At 43.9% G+C, this 20,505-nt stretch overlaps 1 protein-coding gene across 1 annotated transcript in view; it reads left to right on the top strand.

Moving 5' to 3' along the window:
* The first annotated feature begins 3,289 nt into the window (after positions 1 to 3,289).
* GRIP2 (glutamate receptor interacting protein 2) overlaps positions 3,290 to 20,505 on the top strand; it is a 457,353-nt gene continuing 440,137 nt past the window's right edge. Inside the window, exon 1 of the mRNA XM_075005063.1 lies at positions 3,290 to 3,347. Within this exon, the coding sequence (XP_074861164.1) occupies positions 3,293 to 3,347 (55 nt within the window). The 5' untranslated portion in view covers positions 3,290 to 3,292. The remainder of the gene's footprint in view (positions 3,348 to 20,505) is intronic.

Genomic DNA, 20,505 nt, shown 5'->3' with positions numbered 1-20,505 from the left:
TCTTTCCCTTTCTTACCTAAAGCTTACCTAAAGGAAAAACAAAACTACAATTCTTTTTTCCTGCTTCCCTCAGACTAAGATGAAACAGACAGATACCCTAGCTTACTGCGTCCCTATAGTGCTCCAGCTATCCCAAACATCCAAAGGGGGCCAGAGGCACAGCTCTCTGCAACACAAACTGGCTGATCTACTGCACATGGGGGTATGAAAGAGAATTTGGTCCAGAATTTCATAAGGTTATACCTACCAATAGATACAGTAAAACAGCTACCACTGTGGCAGCCAAGATATACAATGACACTTACCACTGCTAGTAAAAGCCTGGCAAATAACAAAAAGTTGGTCAGGCCATTGTCATGAAAAAATGTTGCCATCAGGAAACTAAAACCACTGACATCATGACATATATAATAAATGTTTCTTTTGTAAATCCATGTTAAAAACAGAGAGAACTCTGGCATCCTTAAAAAAAATCACAGAGGTAGTTTTCAACACCCACAGATTGTTTAACTACTTGTAAATAGGCACCACAATTAATAAAAAAACAAAACAAAACAAGCTTTTGTACAAGTCATGCAACTTTACTTACATGAGCAGTTCCAGCTCCTTAGTCCTACTCACATGAGCAAATTTTCACAAACAGGCCTGTTAGCAGGGACATAGGTTGCAGAACCAGGGCTTTAGAGACAATTTCTGGATAAGTCTCTGCTGCCATGTGAACGTGTTACTGTAGCAAAGACAGGCACTTCTGGGCTGACTTTAAATTAGCACAGGTACCAGTAAGACTATAAACATGGGGACACAGGCTGGGAATCAGAGTGAGTACCCAGGGTCCCTGGTGAGCTCATGCTTGGGTTGATAGTTTGCATCATTATATCTTTGCCACTATTGCTTCCTGTGCTAACTAGTTTAAGGTTAGCATGGGTACGGCTACCTGTGCTACCATCACACCTTTGTGGTAAAGACAGACACACATCAGATTAAAGGGATACATTCAGTTTAGTATATGTCTAACTTCTTTCCCTAGGTTACTAATAACTTCTTAGTTTACAAGGTGAAAGAATTTTTAGAGCCCATTTTATTTGTCACTCTACGTGCTCCTCATAGACTCTTTGCATTTCATTCAGTCTGAACAATGAAAGAAAATCAGTGTTTCACTTTTGTTTATAAAGAGTTTCACTTTTGGATTTGAGTTTCAGATATTCTGGGAAAATTCTTATGTTTAAAATTGGTTATCTGAATTAATCATACAAGTATATTTTTTGGTCTTAGGTTTTCATTTCAAATGACAAATGTTGAACAATCTTTAAAGAAACACCATCAACTTAGAATCATACTGCACATGAGAACAGAAGAGTACTTTCCTTTAAAATATCTGTTTACATTGTGGATTTGATAACCCATGGTAAACAGGCAGTCCTCCCTGTTGTTTATGTTTAATAACCCATAGTAAATAGACAGATCCCCCTGTTGTTTATGTTAATTTTCACACTGTAGCAGGGGAGAGAAAAGAATGGGCAAAAATAAAAAAAATGCAAGTAAACCCAGGAAAATTAGCAGGTGAAGAAGGTGTAATTCTTTAACTACTTTTAATTCACTTATTCAAAGAGACTAATTTGCAAGCTGATAGTGTCATTGAAATGGTTTGATCAGAGAAAAAACATCTAATTAACATAATGTGGAATAGGATTTTGGTCAGACCCTGTGAAATCTGGTAGCTACCTGCAGGCCTGAGTAATAGGCAGCCTGATGGCATACACTTGCTAGAAGACTAACAAAATAATTTATTAGGTGGTGAGCTTTCGTGGGACAGACCCTCTTCTTCAGACCATAGCCAGACCAGAACGGACTGTTCTGGTATGGCTATGGTCTGAAGAAGTGGGTCTGTCCCATGAAAGCTCACCTAATAAATTATTTTATTTGTCTTTAAAGTGCTACTGGACTGCTGTTTTGTTTTGATAGTACATAGACTAGCATGGCTGTCTCCTTGCTACTACTTGCTAGAGGCTGAGGGTGGCAGCCTCTTTTGTACTCAGCTGAGGTGCAGATTTGGGGCTGAGTGTCCTCCCCCATTCCTCTCTCTCACTTGACAAACAAACCATGACACCCTTATCAAAGCAAACTCATGGGCATGGCTCCCTGTAATCTTGCAAGATGTGCCTGCTGCAATCAGCCTAAGTACTGAGACCCTGATTTCAAGCTGTCAGTCCCAGCTCCTGTTCAGACGCAAATCATAGACTACTAGAACTGGCAGGGCCCTCCAGAAGTCGGAGTCCAGCACCCTGCACTCAGGCCAGGTCCACACACCATCTAGACCAGTGGTTCCCAACCTGGGGTCCATGGCTCCCAACTTGGGGGTCTGTGGAAAAAAAAATAAAAGTGATCATAGCAAGTAAGTTTTAAACAAATTGCAAAGTTACACTCAGTTATGTTGAAATTCAATCTCTTCCCGTACGGATAGAAGTTGCTGGCCAAAAATCTCTGTGGTGGGCTCCTTGTCATGGAAGGGAGCGTAGATGGTGGCGACAGTGGGCTGTGATAGGTCCGCCAACGGTTTGGGGGTGACCGTGGGGCCGCACTGGTGAAAGGGTTGGGAACCCCTGAGCCAGGACAGGTGTTTGCCTAGCCTGCTCTCTAGCGGCCACGTGCCTCCCCGCGAGAGGCCGAAGCCCCTGTGCCCCCATCCTTCCGCCAGACCCTGGGACCGCGCGTGCCCGGGGCAGCAGCGACTTGCGCCCGGCGCTGGGGAAGAGGCTCTCACCTGGCCGGGCTGCGGGAAAGCAGCGGCTCTGGCGTGCAGCCCCCAGCCGGACTGTACCACCTCGGCCGCCTCTCAGCGGGCCCTGCCCCCCGCAGTGGCGCCGCCGGGCCCTGTCTGCGAGACAGCCCCGCGGCCCCTGAGCCGCCGGCCGCTGGCGCTGTACGAGCCAACGGCTGCGCCAAGGCTGGGAGGGAATCCACCATCGTGCCCCCCCCGCTTCGGCTGCTACTTGGTCTGGTCCCCCCAGTCTGGGAAGCGCAGCTCGGGGCTCCGCGGCAGGCAGGGCAGAGCCTCAGCAGAGCCCCGCTCGCGTGCAATGGACGGGGCGAGGGTGCCGTGAAGCAGCCCCAGCCCAGCCCCCCGCCCTGATGGAGCGCACGGCACATCCATGTCCAGCCGTGTGAAGCCCTGGGGCTGGCCGCTGCTCGCCGCGCGCTTCCCACAGCCCTTCGGGAGGGGCGGCGGGGGGACGGTGCAGACTCGCGGGGGACGGGCCCGCTCGCACCGCCGGCGGGGAGCCCCGGGGCCGGGATGCCGGGCTGGAGGAAGAACCTGACCCTGTGTCTGCAGCGGATGCAGGAGGAAGGTAAGGCGGGGAGGGAGGCAGAGCTCCCCGGGGGCGCTCCGCGCGGGGGTGTGTGTGGGGGGGGTTCGCTGGCTCGGGGGGCTGCTTGGAAATGCAGCGTCGCTGCTGAGGCCTCTGTTTAACCGGGTTGTGTGCAAACAATTGTCCTGACGAGAATCCCCTCCGCCCCCGAAGGGTGCAGTCCCTGTGACCCCCCATTGGCCCCGTTTGCACGCGGCAGCCGTAGCTTCACTCAGATGGCCTGGGAGAGATTGAAATACCGGTAAACTTTAAAGCGACACACCTACGCCCGCCTGCCGCTGCGGGTGTGAGACTGTAGGTGGTGCAAATGTATTTTTGCTAGGCTATGGAGAAGGGGCGATTGTCTGTCTATTTTGGCAGTAGAGTAACACGCGACATCTCCCATGCAACTTTCCCAAGCAACTGCTACTTCCAAGTGGCCATTTAGTCTCAGCCCTTAACTTCAATGTGAGTGTTGTGAATTTCACTGTAGTCCCGGAGGCTTCTTGCTACAGTTCTCCTCTTCCACGGTGTTACCCCTCGCCTCACAGCTGGGAAATGCGTGTGCAGGTTCTACAGTGTGGTTGGTGGTAGATTCATGTTGGCTCTGCAGCTCCTGGAAGTTGGGTAGAAGCTCCCACCAGGTGGCGGAGCGTAAAGGCTGTTTAAAGCCGTATGTGCCAGTTGATCTGGGTTCATTGAGAGTATCTATGAATGAGGAAGTTAGTGGGGAGGAGAGTATCCATATCAGAAATGGAGTAAAATGCTCTTCCCTGACAGTGGTTTCGGTGTGTTTACCTGGGACAAGCTTTTAGGATCCGAGCTGAGTAGGGCTGGTTGCCTTTGCAGCTTCTCCTTTTATCGTAGATCCTCGGCTTCTTTGCTACAGTTGGTTAACCGTGAGTTGTGTTGCAGTGCCAAGCAGGGCTTGATTAAAAGCTTTACAGTTGAACCAGATGAATAATCAAAAACTTTTGAACCTAGCTGGTTACCAGTCAAAGAAACAGATTTCACTGGTGGTTCACCTGCTCTGTGAAGTGTCAGTCTGAGTAATTAAACTGATGTATTTAGTGAGTCTTTTTTTTTTCCTGTGGCGGCTACTTTTTCTTGCATTCTCTTTCAAGGTATCAACACCTTGTGTGCCTCTGTTTTTTAACCTCTTGTTTCCACTGGTTCCACATGGACTCCATGCTCATTAAACTAAAAACTTAAATTCTGTTGCAAGTTAGAGATTAATTCTGTTTAAAAACGTTTTCCACAGTGTCTCCACACTAATCCCTTACTGCAGTCACCGTGGGATGCAATGCTTATCTAATGCTTGTCTGCAGTAATACAGATGAGCATTCTTGCACTGGGGAAGGTTTGGAAGTTGGTAATTCTTTAACAGTATTTACAGCATGGAGCTCCTGAAGTGTTAGGTGCATTATTTAAACATGGTTGGATTTATTACTTTCTACGACTTTCATAGATGTTTAATGGTCTTTCCCTCTTTTGCCTTTGGAATTAACTCCCCCGACCCTCCTCTGACACACAGCACTGCAGTGGGTTTCTTACCTGAGTATGCTGGTATGTTGCCCACATTCTTACAGTCTGTTTACCAAATTCTCATGTAACAATGTCCTTATTTCCTTGTGAGGCTCAAGATCAGTTTGCCTCTGGAAGTTACCACTTAACAACTGTCTGTTCAACCCTCTGAAGGAAGAAAATCTTGCAGCATAAGGAGCATGGTCAGCTAGTTTGATGTTTAGAGGACAAGACACGTGTATGGCAATGGGCACAGTGAGGGCATGCAGGGAAGAGCTTTCCTACTCCTTTCTACAAGGTATTTCTTTATTACAATGCTAAGGGACCAACCGTTCATTTGCCTTTCTCTGTTGCCTTTCTCCAGGGAAAACAGATATGGGGCCTGGTTAATATGCTGTAATACTAATATATAAACAAGAAGAAGTCCTGTCGAAGCGGGTCTTTGCCCCCGAAAGCTTATGCTCCAAAGTATCTGTTAGTCTATAAGGTGCCACAGGATTTCTTGTTGTTTTTAAAGATACAGACTAACTCAACTACCTCAATATATCAACAGATGCCCTACAATGCATAACTGAGCTCTAAAGAAAGTTTCACATCCTGTCTTGTATAACAGCATGCAGAAATCACAAAAAGATTTTGTTCAGATTTTTTTTTGTCAAGCCACACTCCAGTCATACTATCACATTTTTTTCAGTTGCCCTTTTTCTGAACAAATTATCTCTGCGTGCTGTCTCATGATTGTTCAGTTATTTCAATTCAACTATCCAATGACTAAAAGTAACAGCATTGCAAAAGAAACACGAAATTAATTATGCAATGTATCAATTTTGTACTTTGACCATAGCCCTTTCTTTCCAGCGTAAATGTGCTGCTAGTTATGTAAAGAAGTATATTTAAGCCTATGAAAGTGAGTGGGTTATTTCATATTTCTGTCAAGGGCATCACTTGCTTCCTGCAGCTGTTCTACACAAGAGCGGGAGCTTCATCAATCGAGGCAGTATTCAAAAGGTTAAGTGCATTAAGTTACAGTTCAAATTTGCATGGGCTGTACTGAAATGTGGCATTCGTTCATTTTTTAAGCAAAAACTACTAGTGCGTTACAGCAAAAACAAGCATATAAGAAAAATATCTGTAGTTTGGCGTTGATCCCAAAGGCGTTCCAAGGTCTGCACACTTGTTTTTTCTAAATCAGTGGAGGAATTGACATTAGTGACTTAAACAAAAATTTAACTATTCTGCATCCCTAGAAGTTTTTAAGTCCCGGCTTGACAAGGTCCTGGCTGGGATGACTCAGTTGGGGTTTATCCTGCTTGAAGAAGGGGTCTGGACTGGATGACCTCCTGAGGTCCCTTCAAGCCCTATGCTTCTATAATAGTAACATTCCATGTTACTCCTCCCCGCCGCCATCCTGTGTAAACAGCCTTGCTCATTCCAAGTCAATGGCCCGTTCTTTTGGCTATGTCCTTATTCACGTGAATAGGTCCATTAGTGGGCCAGAGCCAAAGCACACTGAAATCCAGTGGAAAGACCCCCACTAACTTCAGTGGCTTTGGGTCAGACCATATTGCATTTAAGTGCTGCTCAGCTGAGTGTTTGCAGACTGTAAACTCCCTGGTAATGTAGCCACACAAACCAATCTACCTTGCTGGCATGCTTTATAATCAGGTCCTTCATTACATGCTCTGTACTTATGCGTTATAATCAGGTCCTTAATTATACTATCACAGGATAAGATACAATTCTCTTATTATAGTTGGATTATTTTCCAAAGAGTGCCACATAAACTGATAAAAGTTTGGAGCAACATTGTTACTGAATTTCTAACAATCAAAACTCAGGAATGGCAGAACGAAATATTTTGTGTTTAATTCTCATCACCGGTTAATTGTCAGAAGCCTCTTGCAGTCCTGTTGGAGAGAATTTTGATGATTTCGGAGGCTTGTGAATGAAGACTGCGGGTTATGGTCCACAATAACTATAAGTAGGATTTAATGCCCTGATGCTGAAGTTCTTAATTTAATTTTAGTAAGTATTGCAGGACTGGTCCCTTGTTTATGGTTTACTTGGGATGTCAGCTGTGAAGAAAAATAAAAGCCAGTTTCTGCCTTCCAGGTTTGTGCATACGTATGAGCGGGAGAACACCCACCGATTTTAGTACATGGAAGTAACTAAGGGCACTGTGGCCGTACAGACTTAGTCCTAAGACTTATCTACTGAACAAGAAAATAAGACGTTTTTGTCATTACAAGTATGAAAACGTGTGTATTGTAATCATTTGATGTCTACACACCATTACACAGTCCTTAGACATTATTCGTATACTAGTGGGGACAAGTTTGATTATAAAGGTTTAAGTCACTCGTATAGAACCAAATCATGAAATCTTTACTGTGGAAAAAACTCCCATCAACTTCAATGACATTGTTTTTAAGTAACGGCTTCAAGATTTGGCCTGTAGTTTGGATATTACAAAGCCCAACGTGGTGGGTTCCCTCCCTTCCCCCCCCGGTGGAATAGTGTAGAAGGAGTGATACAGGAGGAATATAAGAACTAAAGTTAGTTATTGGTTCCTCACCTGTGAATTGATCAGGGAAGATAAAAGAATAAATTTGTACCAATTTAAAGATGTTCTTGAAAAGTCAAAATGTTACCAGATTATGTTGCTGCTGTTTATTTCTTTCCTACTGCATCCAGCCAGTATGTGGTTCCATGCGGTTACCTAGGAAACCGCTGTAGCAGTGTATGTTGCCATTTTATTGGCTATGTGGTCACACTGATTTTCAGGGTTGTGGGAAGAGGTTTCCCATGGTAATCTGTGTATGTGCAGCTGTGGAAGAGGAGAAGCTGGATGATGTGTTTTTGATTTCTGAAGTGAATGGAAAAGCATGGCAATTATTGGATAAAATTTTACTTGCAGTGGGATAACTCATGCTAAATATTAGTGGGTTAAATCTGATACAACAAATGGGAATCTGAAAGTAGTTTTCAGCTGCTTACAAAGGGTGTTTTTATTATTTTGATGGAGGTGTTTAAATTTACATTTGAAATATAACCATATCTCTGTGTTGATTATAGCACAGCAGCAGCAAACTTCTAGTCCAAATTTTGCCCTCAGTTATGTTCCTATATGATTTTTTTTCAGAGCTGCGAAACTATATGATTCTGTTTTAGAAATAGGGTGCTAGCTATGTGACAAAACATCTCAAACTGAAGTGCCTACGTCAAGGATGGGGAATTAGTGAATCTTGCAAGTAACTTATCAGAAAACATACAGGTTTTCGAGGGACTTCAAAAGAAATGGCATTTGTGCATATGTATATAAATATTTAGTATGTGAGAATGTAAAATAGAATAAAATACAAAAAAGCCTGCAAATGGAAAATAACTTGCAGTATTTTTTAATGTGCTTGTTCACTTACCCACGAATGCCCCAGTAATATTACACACATGCTTAACTTGTAATTGATTGTTATGTACTATTCACCTGTTTAAATTAATATAGGTAGGATCAGGACCTACTAAAATAACTCATAATATGCCTCCTATTTATTAATGAGGATTAAGAAACCTATCATTGCTTTTAAAGAGCAGGTTGATGCTGTGCAGTTTTGATGTGGTATCTTGCTTTGAAGAATCCTGTTTGTTGAACCTATAGCAATATTGTTTAGTCTTATCATCACCTTTTTAGTAAACTGCTCTTGGATCTCAGTAGCTACAAATAGTAAGTACAGTGTGTCTGTCTTCTAATATACTCCTAGGTATCTGCACCTAGCTTCACAGTACTTCTAAGCTTTGCAAGCGATGTGGAGCTGCACACATGGTGCTTCGGAATTTATGGTCCGCAGTTTGTTGGCAATACTAATTATACAGGCTGCTGCTTTTAAACAAAATGTTAAAATAGAGGTTCTGACCTCCAGCAGTGTATGGATGGGAATTAGAATGATAGTCTATTGGTAGTAAAGCTTAAAGGAAAATGTTCATTCGTCAAACTGATCGGACAGCCACTGCAAATCCTGCTAGACCCTGATGGCTTCATTTTAATGAAAGAAAAAGTTGATGTGAAGTTAGCACCACTTAAAATAAGGATAAAGAGCTGTGACATCAATGTGCCTTGAGTAAGCACTTACTGGGACCCTTCCCACTCCCGCACCTCCACATCACTGTCATGCTATGCCTGTTTCAGATATTCTGTTTGGTCCTGGACTTTGTTGTGACAGTAAGCCCTTATGGAAAAGCCTCATTGACTCTAATAGGAACGAAACATGGGATTCCGATGAAAATTGCTTTAAAAACTACAGAATTTGATTTAAAAGCAAGATTATTAATAAATCTTCTTAAATAAGGCTACAGACTTCTCCAACCTGGCTGTAATTTTATATTCACTTGGATGGGCTATTGTACAGGTCTTCCTGGGAAGGAGGCTTTTCATGAGCAGTGAAAAAAGTTAATGCTGGCACTATACTGCGTGCTGTGGCATATCGCTGGCTGCAGTGACTTGGCACTACAGTATCCGACTTCAGAGACCTCCACTCTGCTTGTGCCATACGGCTGCAGCTGCAATGAGTAGAGACATTCAAGCTGGCTTTTCTGTATTTCAAAGAGTGTAAGCTGGGGGAAATACTACCCTGCGGATCTGTCAGCGTTAGCTACTCTCTTGGCCCTCAGTTCTTCTATAACTTGGGTTTGCTGGCACTCCGTGCAGGCTGCAGGGAAGGTGAAACTCTAAAAGAGCCTGTGGGAAATGAGGGACTTCTTGATGAGAGCTGAGAATGTCATGGGACCGGGGAATTTTGTTAGCAGGGAATGGGGTATGTACGGAACTTGGTTTATATAACTTATAGCAGAGTTTCCAGTAGTTTCTTTTTATAAAGAGAAATTAATAAGCGTAGTCTGGAGCAGATACTCTGCAAACACACTCCACTTCTATCAAGGGATGCCCTGCTTATTCCATTCCTGGGCCTGTTCTGAGATGCTGCTGCTGATCAAGCCAAATTGTCACGGAGATGTGGGCAGCTTATGTGATGTGGTCTGATATCCAGTGGAGCCCGAGAGGAGATTCAGTGCTAATTTTCTCTGGCGAGCTAGTGATTTCCAAACCTGCTCTTCAAGGGACGAATGACTCACAATATAGATTCTTGTCGGTAGCACTGTTCACTTGTAACTCAGAGTTTCAAATTCAGATCAGCATCTTGGTAACAAAGCCATTATGAAGAGTTGGGACCCGCTTGGGTCTGTCACCTGACGAGCTGAGACCCTACTGGGCCTACTTTCCTTGACAGCCTAGGCACCCTGCAACCCAGTCTTGTTGAGCCCAGTTCTTCAGACTGCTTCAGCACAGGGACTGGGCCATGCCCCCAAGGCTGCAGACACACGCTGTGAGCAGCACAGTGTGAGGCCTTTTCTCAGCACTCAGGTACACAACCCTAGATAAATCTGTCTCATGCTGCACAGCCAAAGCTCGTGAAATTTGCCCTCTTTCTAAATGTAAATAGATGGATGTACATGCTCTTTGCCCTTCCAATAACCATTATTTGGACTGGATTTATTAATAGTGATTTTAAGCATAGGGTGACCATATCTCCCTGTCCCCCAGCTGTGGGATTTTTTTTTTTGGCAGTATAGACAGACCCTGTGTCCACAAACACCTTGCCAGGCCAAGGTAGTTTCCTATTGCTTCTGTTCCAGATGGTTCTGGTACCAGCAGGAGACAGCAGCACTGGTATTATCCTTCCAAAATTCTCTGTGTTGTACGGGTGCCCAGAATGAATCCCCAGATACTCTGCTGAATCACAGTATGGAGATATGGGACAGCAAGATATAGGGAGATGGGTGGCTCCTCCCAGCTCCTCCAAGCACCAGGGAGCCGGGAAGGAGGCGGAAGCTGCCCACCGTCCCCGAGCCCTGGGTGCAGCAGCCCCTAGCACTCCCAGGAGACCTGAGGAAGCAGCAGGGACAGGGCAGCCATGGTGTTTCCCCCCAACCTTCCCTGAGCCCCAGGGAAGCGGCAGCCACCCATGCTCCCCCTGCTTCCCTGAGCACCGGGGAAGGGGAAAGTAGGCTAACCTGAGGGCTCCCTGCTCTCCGGCCAGCAGCTGCACATGTGGAAAATACAGGATGATTAGTCCCTTTTCTAAAATAAGTAGGGATGCTTTTTTGGTGTCCCAAATACGGGACCGTTCTGCCAAAAACGGGACAGATGGTCACCCTATTTAAGTATTAAAAAACAGGATTTAAGCGCTCAGAAAAGAGCACACAGAACAAAGTAGGTTACTATGCAAAATAAAACAGAGCACACAAAATAAGCTCAATACACTGAGGGAACTGGTTACACATAAATTCTTGCTCTAGATATGGTTCTAGTAATCTCTGCACAGACCAGATGTCTTTCTGAGCTGGATTCAGTCCTTCACCTTATTCAGTCATTTTGGGTAGGTCCCGGGGAGAACTGACAACATGAATAACCTTCCTTCTCATCTTTTAAAAAGGATTTGCCTACAGCCTTTGGTTCTGTTTGCTCCCCTCCCAGCTTTTAATGGAAAATACAGAGTTTAAAATGGATTCCAGTATCAGGGGACATAGTCACATGTCATTGCAAAGGTCCTTTTCTCTACACTTCACAGGCTGACCCATGTGTCTGCAGGAAGGTTAAACTCTACTGTGTAAAGCAGGGGTCAGCAACCCCCATCACATGTGCCAAGAGTGGCATGTGAGCCAATTTTCATCAGCACCTGAGGCGGGAGCTCAGCCCCACCCCCCATCTCCCCCATGCAGCCATACTGTCTGTGGATTAAGAAAAGACCAATTAATGTTACCAACTGCCACCTAAACAGCAAAGTTCTGCCTCTTAATTTATTTCTTAATGAAGGTATTGTAAGTAGGACTATTAGTGACTTTAAAAAAATAACGGGTACTAGGACCATACATGGAGGTCAAACGGTAAAATTTCAGCACTCCAACTTGGAAAGGTTGCTGATCCCTGGACCTTCACACCCTGAAATGCAACCAGTAGGAACAACCCAAAGCAGCAAGCGTACAATTACAGATACACAATTCAATATTCTGAACTTAATCTACAGAAATGATACATGCACATAAATGGGTTAATTGATATAGAATCCACTGGAAGTTGACCTAATTTACATCAACTTCAGTCATGTAATTTAGATGGACTTACAGGGTGTGCCTGGATATCGTGTTCTGTCTCCCTCTAGTAGCACGTAAGGATTGATGAGTCTGCTGCAGCCATGGCTTTTAGCTCATACAATGGAAGCCCCTGGAATGCCAAAGGTGCCAGGTTCAGTCCTGCCCACCAACAGCAGAGGTCTGATGATTTTCAGAAGTGCTAATGTAATGCTAAGTCCTGGTTATCAATAGACCTATGCTCCTCTCCCACCAACAGAAGTTGGTCCAATTGAAGATACGACCTCACCTTGTCTTTCTAATATCCTGGAACCAACATGGGTACAATACCACTGTATACGCTTCTTAGACCCATGTTTTGGGAGAAAAATACAGATCCTAAAATTTATATAGCTATTGTTGATTTACATCTGTATACCTTAGAACAGAGAGAAACCTCAGTAGGGGCTGGGATTGTGCTTAGAAACATCCCAAGGGAACAGATGCCACATTGATGCACTGGTCCTTAGAGAGGATGGTAGGTTGTTTTCTTCCTGTGCTTAAGTCAGCTGAATCTCACACTGAGATAAAACTGTGTCTATTCAGAGAGTTTGTATTGTGTCCAATTATTTTTGATGCTCCTGTGGACTTGTTCCATAGAAAGAAAGAGTAATGAAGCTTTTTGTTTTAGAATTCAAGTGTAATAATTTTTCCAGTCATCTTGCTTTGTTAGGGGAATGAACCCCCACCCTTCTGTTCCTGGAATATGAAGTAGTTTATGGAGAACAAAAGACACATGCAGTTTTTGGAAGTTTATAATTATTCCCATTTTTATCTATTTTCGTCCTCTCATTAACATTAGATATTCTTGGCATGCAGTAACTCCTGGCTCTGATTTTTCCAGCCAGCACTGTCTTTGGCTGAAACTAAATTTGCTGATTCCAATGATGTTGTTGAAAACGTTGCCTTCCAGCAGTGAATTCGTTCAGTTGAACATGCTTTCTACTGACATGTTCAGCATCATCAGGTAAGTCGATATTGCGTTTAAGTAGAAGGGGCTGCTCTGTGCTGTTGAAGTTCAAGAAAATGTTAGAAATCAGGCCACAGTTAAAGCTGTGCATGATGTGGAAGATCTCATTGACCCTGGCAACTTCGTTGTTCTCTTCTGGTGGGCAAAGAAAATACAGCAGAAGATGTGCTTTCTGAAGCTTCAAAATAAATTCGGTTGCACAGTCTTCAAGTTGTTGTCCCGTTGAATAATGTATGTTTTCTGTCAAATTACTATATTGTTATAGTGACCAAAGTATTACAAAGCTTTAACGGTTATATTAACATGGGTGTATTCTTAGTTGCAGATGTTAGAACAGTGTTTCTCAACCCCTTGGGGGTACACGGAGGTCTTCCAGGGGGTATGTCACCTCCTCTAGATGTTTGCCTAGTTTTACAACAGGCTGTGTAAAAAAATTAGTAAAGTCAGTTCAGTCTAGCAGTTCATTCACACAGTGATTTGTTTCTACTGCTTCATATGCCTTACGCTAAAATGTACAATATTTGTGTTCCAATTCATTTATTTGATAAGATGGTAGAAAGTCAGCAAGTTTTTAGTAGTAATATTCTGTGATATTTCTGCATGATTTTGTAGTGTTTAAGTGAAGTGTAACTTGCTGGTATGCAAAACAAATCTAAGCCCAAAAAAGGGGTACACCATCTGGAAAGATTGAAGGACACTTGTTTCAAGACCTCAGATTACCTTAGGACCGTGTTTCTCAACCGGTGGTACATGAGAGAAGTCTGGGGGTATTTAACTTTTTGAAAAAGGGCTACCTTATTTAAAAAAAAAAAAGGTTGAAGAGCATCTTCTAACACAGTGTTTTATCTATTTATTTGGCTTATAGATTCTGTCACCTTCTTTGCTAAGGAGATGCTTATAGACATCTCAGTGACACTTCATTTCATCTGCAAAAGGAAATAAGGGTCCCAGCTAAAGTATGAATATTGTCTGTGTAATGAAAAGGGAAGGAACTACTTCCCACATGGAATAATTAAAGTTATGGAACTGGAAGGGGCCATGAGAGGTCATCTAGTCCAGTCTCCTTCATTCAAGTTAGGACTATACTTTTGTCTTGAGTCCAGGGGTAGGAATTTTTTTGAGTCGGGGGCCACTGACTGCTCCCAGGCACTGTACCCAGGATTCCAGCCAAACAGAGCAGTCAGACAAAGCCTCCAGGCACCACTGCTTCTGCCACTTCCCTTTTCTTTTCCCTGGCTCGGGGAGTGGCAGCGAGCACCATCTGTACCACTTGGAGCTGCTTCCTTGCTCTTTCCTTCTGCTCCCCCTGTCTGAGCCCATGAGCCGGATCCAGCCATGTTTTGCCTGGCTCTGGCCTGTGAAGCTTGTGGCTCCAAAGTCCTCCCCACTGCTGCAGGCTGGATGCTGGGGAGGGGAGCCCTGAGCCTTGGAGTCTGAATCCGGGCAAGTCGTGGTCTGGATCCGAGCTGGGGGATTCCCACCGCTGGTCTAGACCATCCCTGACAGGTAAGTATTTAACTTACTCTTAAAAATCTCCAGTGGCAGAGATCCTTGTACCTCACTAGCAATTTATGCACTGCTTGAGCACCCTGACAGGAAGAGTTTCCTAAGGTCCAACCTAAACCACCCTGGCTACAACTTAAGCCAATTGCTTCTTGTCTTGTCCTGAGAGAGAAATTGTTCTCATTAATCTCCATCTTCCTTGTAACAGACTTTTGTATACTTGAATCTGTTATGTCACTCCTCTGTTTTCTCTCCTCTAGATTACAGAAACCTTGTTTCTTTTCAATCTCCCTTCATAGCTCATCTTTTCTAGACCTTTAATCATTTCTGTTTCTTTTCCCTGGTCTTCCTTCAATTTATGCACATCTTTCTTGAAATGAGGTGCCTAGAACTGGACCCAGTACCCAGTGAGGCCTAGTCAGCACTGAGCAGAGTGGAAAAACTACTTCCGTTTGTCTTGTTTACAACACTCCTGCTAATTCATCCCCAAATGATACTCGCTTTTTTTGCAGCAGTGTTGACTTGTATATTGCTTGGGATCCCTTTCTGCAGTTCTCCTTCTGAGGAGTGGTTGTTTTCCATTTGTATGCTTAGTTTTTGGGGACCTAGGGGAGATTTCAACTTCAGTCCTGTGGGAGATGAATTGGCCAGGGGCTCAGCACAGTTTCTCAGATCACTCAACATTAGTCCACCTGGACTGTTTGGAACAAGGACTGTGGCAGAATATAGTGCTGTGAGGCCCCTATTTGGGTTACAGTCTCTTCCACAATAGAGAAGGATACCTAACACAACACCACATATAGACTGGCATAGTTTAGCACCACTGGCGGTATCCTTCTTAGCAAAGGAAGATTCAAATTTTGTATGATAATGGGGAAGGCACAATGGTGGGGTTGAAAGTGATGAATTTTGTGGAGGGCTTTTCTCCACACATGTTTATCTCCAGTAAAACTTTCAGAGCTTTAGCCAAAAATGGGTATAAAACAAAGGACTTGGCAGAAGATCAATACTGCTGTAGCCAATGTTCTGGAGTTCATATTAGTGCGTCTGGTAGGAACATATTAACTCAAAATCAGTTGGCACCCCTGTTGTCTCTGGTACTCCTGCTCCTGATGAGGAGTTAAGGAAGTCAGTGGGAGCATTTGTTCCCATCAGCCTCCCGCAGTGGAGACTGTGTGGAAGCGTGAATTAAGGTGTGTCGACTCCTGCTACGGGGACTCGCATACCTTAATTCAATCTCCCACATTAGTATGTACGTGGATAAACAGCCACAAGAGAGCAAAGCCACGTGTCTGTGAATGCAGCAAGTGTCGTAGACATTAGAAATGGAGGGTTACAGATAGATCCCTTTAGAGAATGATTGCACTGCAAACCCCTTCTCCTCCCCTCAGCAGCAAGTCTGGTCCCACTCAGGCTGAGGTCTAGCCCCCGGACATGTTTCAGAACCTGGGCTCCAGCCCAAGTAGGTATGCCTATGTCACTGGTTTCAGATACGAAACATGAGGTCTCTGAGCCCACATCAGCTGAGCCAGGCTCTGAGAATTTCAGCTGTGGGATTTTTTTATTTTTTTGGCAGTACAGACAGACCCTGTGTCCACAAACACCTTGCCAGGCCAAGGTAGTTCCCTATTGCTTCTGTTCCAGATGGTTCTGGTACCAGCAGGAGAAAGCAGCGCTGGTATCACCCTTCCAAAATTCTCTGTGTTGTCCAGGTGCCTAGAACGAATCCCCAGGTACTCTGCTGAATCTCCCTATAGAGATCCTTTGAAAATTGCCACACAAGTGAATCTGCTTCAGTTTCTTTGTCACTTCTCAGGAGGGCTGTCAGGGTTAATGGTTAACATTTGTACAGCAAAAACTGTTATCAGACACGTTGGGGGAATGTGGGAATCTGGTTAATCAAATAAGCTGATTTACTGAGAGTTACACTTAACAACGGAATAAAAATTTTCAAAGACTTGCAATAAAATCAGATGAATGAAGTATAAAATAATAGACAGGTACTCGCCAATCCAGTATTAGTGCTGCCCTGTAAAATGGTGAGGTTCTTGAAGCATTTAGTTATATAAGCTACATTTACACTACAGAGATCTTTCAAAAGAAGCCCTTCCAGAAGATTTCTTCAGAAAGAATGTCTTTCCAAAGAGTGAGTCCACACACCAAAAAGTGGCTCAGAAGAGTGATCTGCTCTTTCGAAAGAGAGAGTCCACACAGCCCCTGCTCTTTTGAAAGAATGGGCCAAGGATCGAAAAATCAAGTGCCGTGAGGACCGTTCTTGTGAAAGAAGGGCGCTGTGGAGCTTCTACACACGTTTTCTTTCGAAAGAAGTTTTGGAAAGGGGATGCTCTTCCTGAAATGGGAAAAGAAGAGTGATTTTGAAAGGAGTGTTGTGTTTTGAACATAAATCTAATGAACGCTGTTTGTGTATAGACACTCTGCAGGATCTTTTGAAAGAGCCCCCTTATGAAAAATCTTTTTGAAAGTGCTTGCTAGTATAGACACAGCCATACAGAGAGGACTTTCTATGCGGTAGGTTATCTTATCGCAGTACGTATCATGATGGGCACCTTAAGGCATATACTCAGATTATTAAAAATATATTTAACACTAAAACTATACTGAAAATAATTTAATCTTTCTTTGATTCAGAAAGCACTTCAGGATCTTGCAGTGCCTCAGAGTCGTCATTATCAACGTCAATTTTAATTATCACTGTAGATGTAAAATGTGTAGGAGATTGGGCTGAATCTGTAATGAACCCATCGTTTATCCTAGAAGCTACTTTTTTGAATATATCCCTGATGTCAACTTGTCTTCTGTCTCGTTTGCATGAAAGTAGAGTGCAGAATATGCAATTGCATAATATGCTGAGCAGTATTCCAGTTACTAGATTGAAGTATTTTTATTGGGAGAAATCAAAAATGCCAGTTGATTGAGTGCCAGATCACAGAGCTTTCAGTGTAGGTGGCTTTATCAGTGCCAAGGGTGTGGATCAGAGCAACTGTGGGGAACGACATGCAGAGCTGTTCTGTCCATTGAAAGTGGTGAGGCAGCATCCTTAGGCCCTGCACTTTTGGGGGGCCTGCAGCCTCTGCTCCAACCATCCAATGGACAGGAGGGGACGGGAAGTTACCTGGGGCAGGGCAGGGCGGAGGCAGCAGGGCATCATCTCCTCTTTCCTTCCCTCACCCTGGCCTCCTGCACTCCCCGGGTGGCATGAATAGCAGCCTGCTCTGGTCTGTTGCAACCTCCTGGCCCACTGAACCCTGCTTCTGTGTGGCAGCAGGCAGCAGTCTCCGTTCCCAGCTGCCAATGGAGAAATGGGGCAGGTGAGCTGGGACATGGTGGAGCAGAACAGGCAAGGGCTGCTGCTGTCCACCACTACACCCTGCCTCAGGTAATCCCCGGCCAGGCTGCTTGGGGAGGGCATATGGGGGTAGGGTGTGGTCAGAGCAGAGAAGAGACGGGGCCTGCGGCACTGGGACGGGCGGGTGCCTGGGGCACTGGGAGAGGGTTGTCCCGGGCCCTGCCCACACCTTGGGATGGCCCTGACCACATGATGTTCTCCTCCTTTTTTTTGGGTTTCCTTTAAGAAGTGGTAATTTCCACCTTGAAGCAGGCGTATTTAGCTGCCTATCTTCAGCGAGGGAATGGAGACAAATTCTCAGGACAGACGCAGGGAGGTAGCTGTGTTAGTCTGTATCTTCACAAAGCAAACCAGCAGTCCTGTAGCAATTTAAAGACTAACAAAATAATGTATTCGGTGGTGAGTTTTTGTGGGACAGGCCCACTTCTTCAGATCTGGAAAATCTCATCTATTAAATTATTTTGTTAGTCTTTAAAATCCTGTGGGACTGCGTTCTCTGAATAGAAGTCACGAGTGTTTTGCAGCAGCAAGATGTTCAGTAGCCAGCTAAAGAACTGTTTATGTGGTCCAGATGTCCATGTTGAATATATGAATTCCTATATATATATGAATTCCTAATGCCATATGAATATGAATATGGCATTAGGAATATATTACTGACCACCTAACGAGGACAGTGATAGTGATGCTGAAATGTTAAGGGAGATTAGAGAGGCTATCAAAATAAAAAACACAGTAATAATAGGAGATTTCAATTATCCCCATATTGATTGGGTACGTGTCACTTCAGGATGGGATTCAGAGATTAAATTTCTTGGTGCCTTAAATGACTGCTTCTTGGAGCAGCTAGTACAGGAACCCACAAGGGGAGAGTCAATTCTCGATCTAGTCCTGACTGGAATGCAGGATCTGGTCCAAGAGGTAACTGTTACTGGACCGCTTGGAAATAGTGACCACAATATAATAACTTTTAATATTCCTGTGTTGGGAAGAACACTGCAGCGGTCAAACACTCCGGCATTTAATTTCAAAAAAGGGAATTACGCTAAAATGAAGAAGCTAGTTAAACAGAAACTAGAAGGTAGAGTAACTAAACTAAAATCCCTGGAAGCTGCATGGAAACTGGTTAAAGACACCATACTAGAGGCCCAACTTAAATGTATACCCCAAATAAAAAAACACAGTAAGAGACCTAACAAAGAACCACCATGGCTTAACAGCCATGTTAAAAAGGCAGTGAGAGAGAAAAGGGCAGCTTTTAAAAAGTGGAAGTCAAATCCCAGTGAGGAAAATAGAAAGGAACACAAACACTCCCAAATTAAGTGTCATAATGTAGTAAGAAAAGCCAAAAAAGATTGAGGAACAGCTAGCCAAAAATTCAAAAAATGATAGTAAAATGTTTTTTAAATACATTAGAAACAGGAAGCCCGCTAAAAAAGCAGTGGGGCCCTTGGACGATAAAGATATAAAAGGAGCGATCAAGGAAGACAGTGCCATTGCGGAGCGATTAAATGATTTCTTTGCTTCAGTCTTCACGGCTGAGGATGTTACAGAGGTTCCTAAATCTGAGCCAGCCTTTTTAGGTGACAAATCTGAGGAACTCTCCCAGACTGAAGTGACATTAGAGGAGGTTTTGGAGTAAACTGATAAGCTGAATAGTAACAAGTCTCCAGGACCTGGTCTCCTGGGACCGATCCTGTTCAACTTGTTCATCAGTGATCTAGAAAATGAGGTAAGCAGTGAGGTAGCAAAGTTTGCAGATGACACCAAGTTGTTCAGGACAGTCAAAACCAAAAGGGATTGTGAAGAACTACAAAAAGATCTCAGCAAACTGAGTGATTGGGCAGCAAAATGGCAAATGAAATTTAATGTGGGTAAGTATAAGGTAATGCACATTGGAAAAAATAACCCAAATTACACGTACAACATGATGGGGTCAAATTTAGCTACGACAGATCAGGAAAGGGGTCTTGGAGTTATAGTGGATAGTTCTCTGAAGACATCCACTCAGTGTGCAGCGGCAGTTAGTAAAGGAAATAGGATGTTAGGAATTATTAAAAAAGGGATAGATAATAAGACAAAAGATATCATACTTCCCCTATATAAAACTATGGTATGCCCACATCTTGAGTACTGCGTGCAGATGTGGTGGTCTCACCTCAAAAAAGATATATTGGCATTAGAAAAGGTTCAGAAAAGGGCGACTAAGATGATTAGGGGTTTGGAACGGGTCCCATATGGGGAGAGGCTAGAGAGACTGGGACTTTTCAGTCTGGAAAAGAGGCGATTGAGGGGCGATATGATAGAGATATATAAAATCATGAATGGTGTGGAGAAAGTGAATATAGAAAAATTACTTACCTTTTCCCATAATACAAGAACTAGGGGACACCAAATGAAATTGATGGGTAGTAGGTTCAAAACTAATAAAAGGAAATTTTTCTTCACAGCGCACAGTCAACCTGTGGAACTCCTTGCCGGAGGAGGCTGTGAAGGCCAGGACTCTATTAGGGTTTAAAAAAGAGCTTGATAAATTTTTGCAGGTTAGGTCCATAAATGGCTATTAGCCAGGGGTAAAGTATGGTGCCCTAGCCTTTAGTACAAGGGCAGGAGAT

This window comes from Carettochelys insculpta, chromosome 11 (genome assembly GCF_033958435.1).
Source record: "Carettochelys insculpta isolate YL-2023 chromosome 11, ASM3395843v1, whole genome shotgun sequence".
Taxonomy (NCBI): domain Eukaryota; kingdom Metazoa; phylum Chordata; order Testudines; family Carettochelyidae; genus Carettochelys; species Carettochelys insculpta.
The sequence above is the reverse complement of the archived record's forward strand: the minus strand, read 5'-3'. Positions and strand labels throughout refer to the sequence as shown.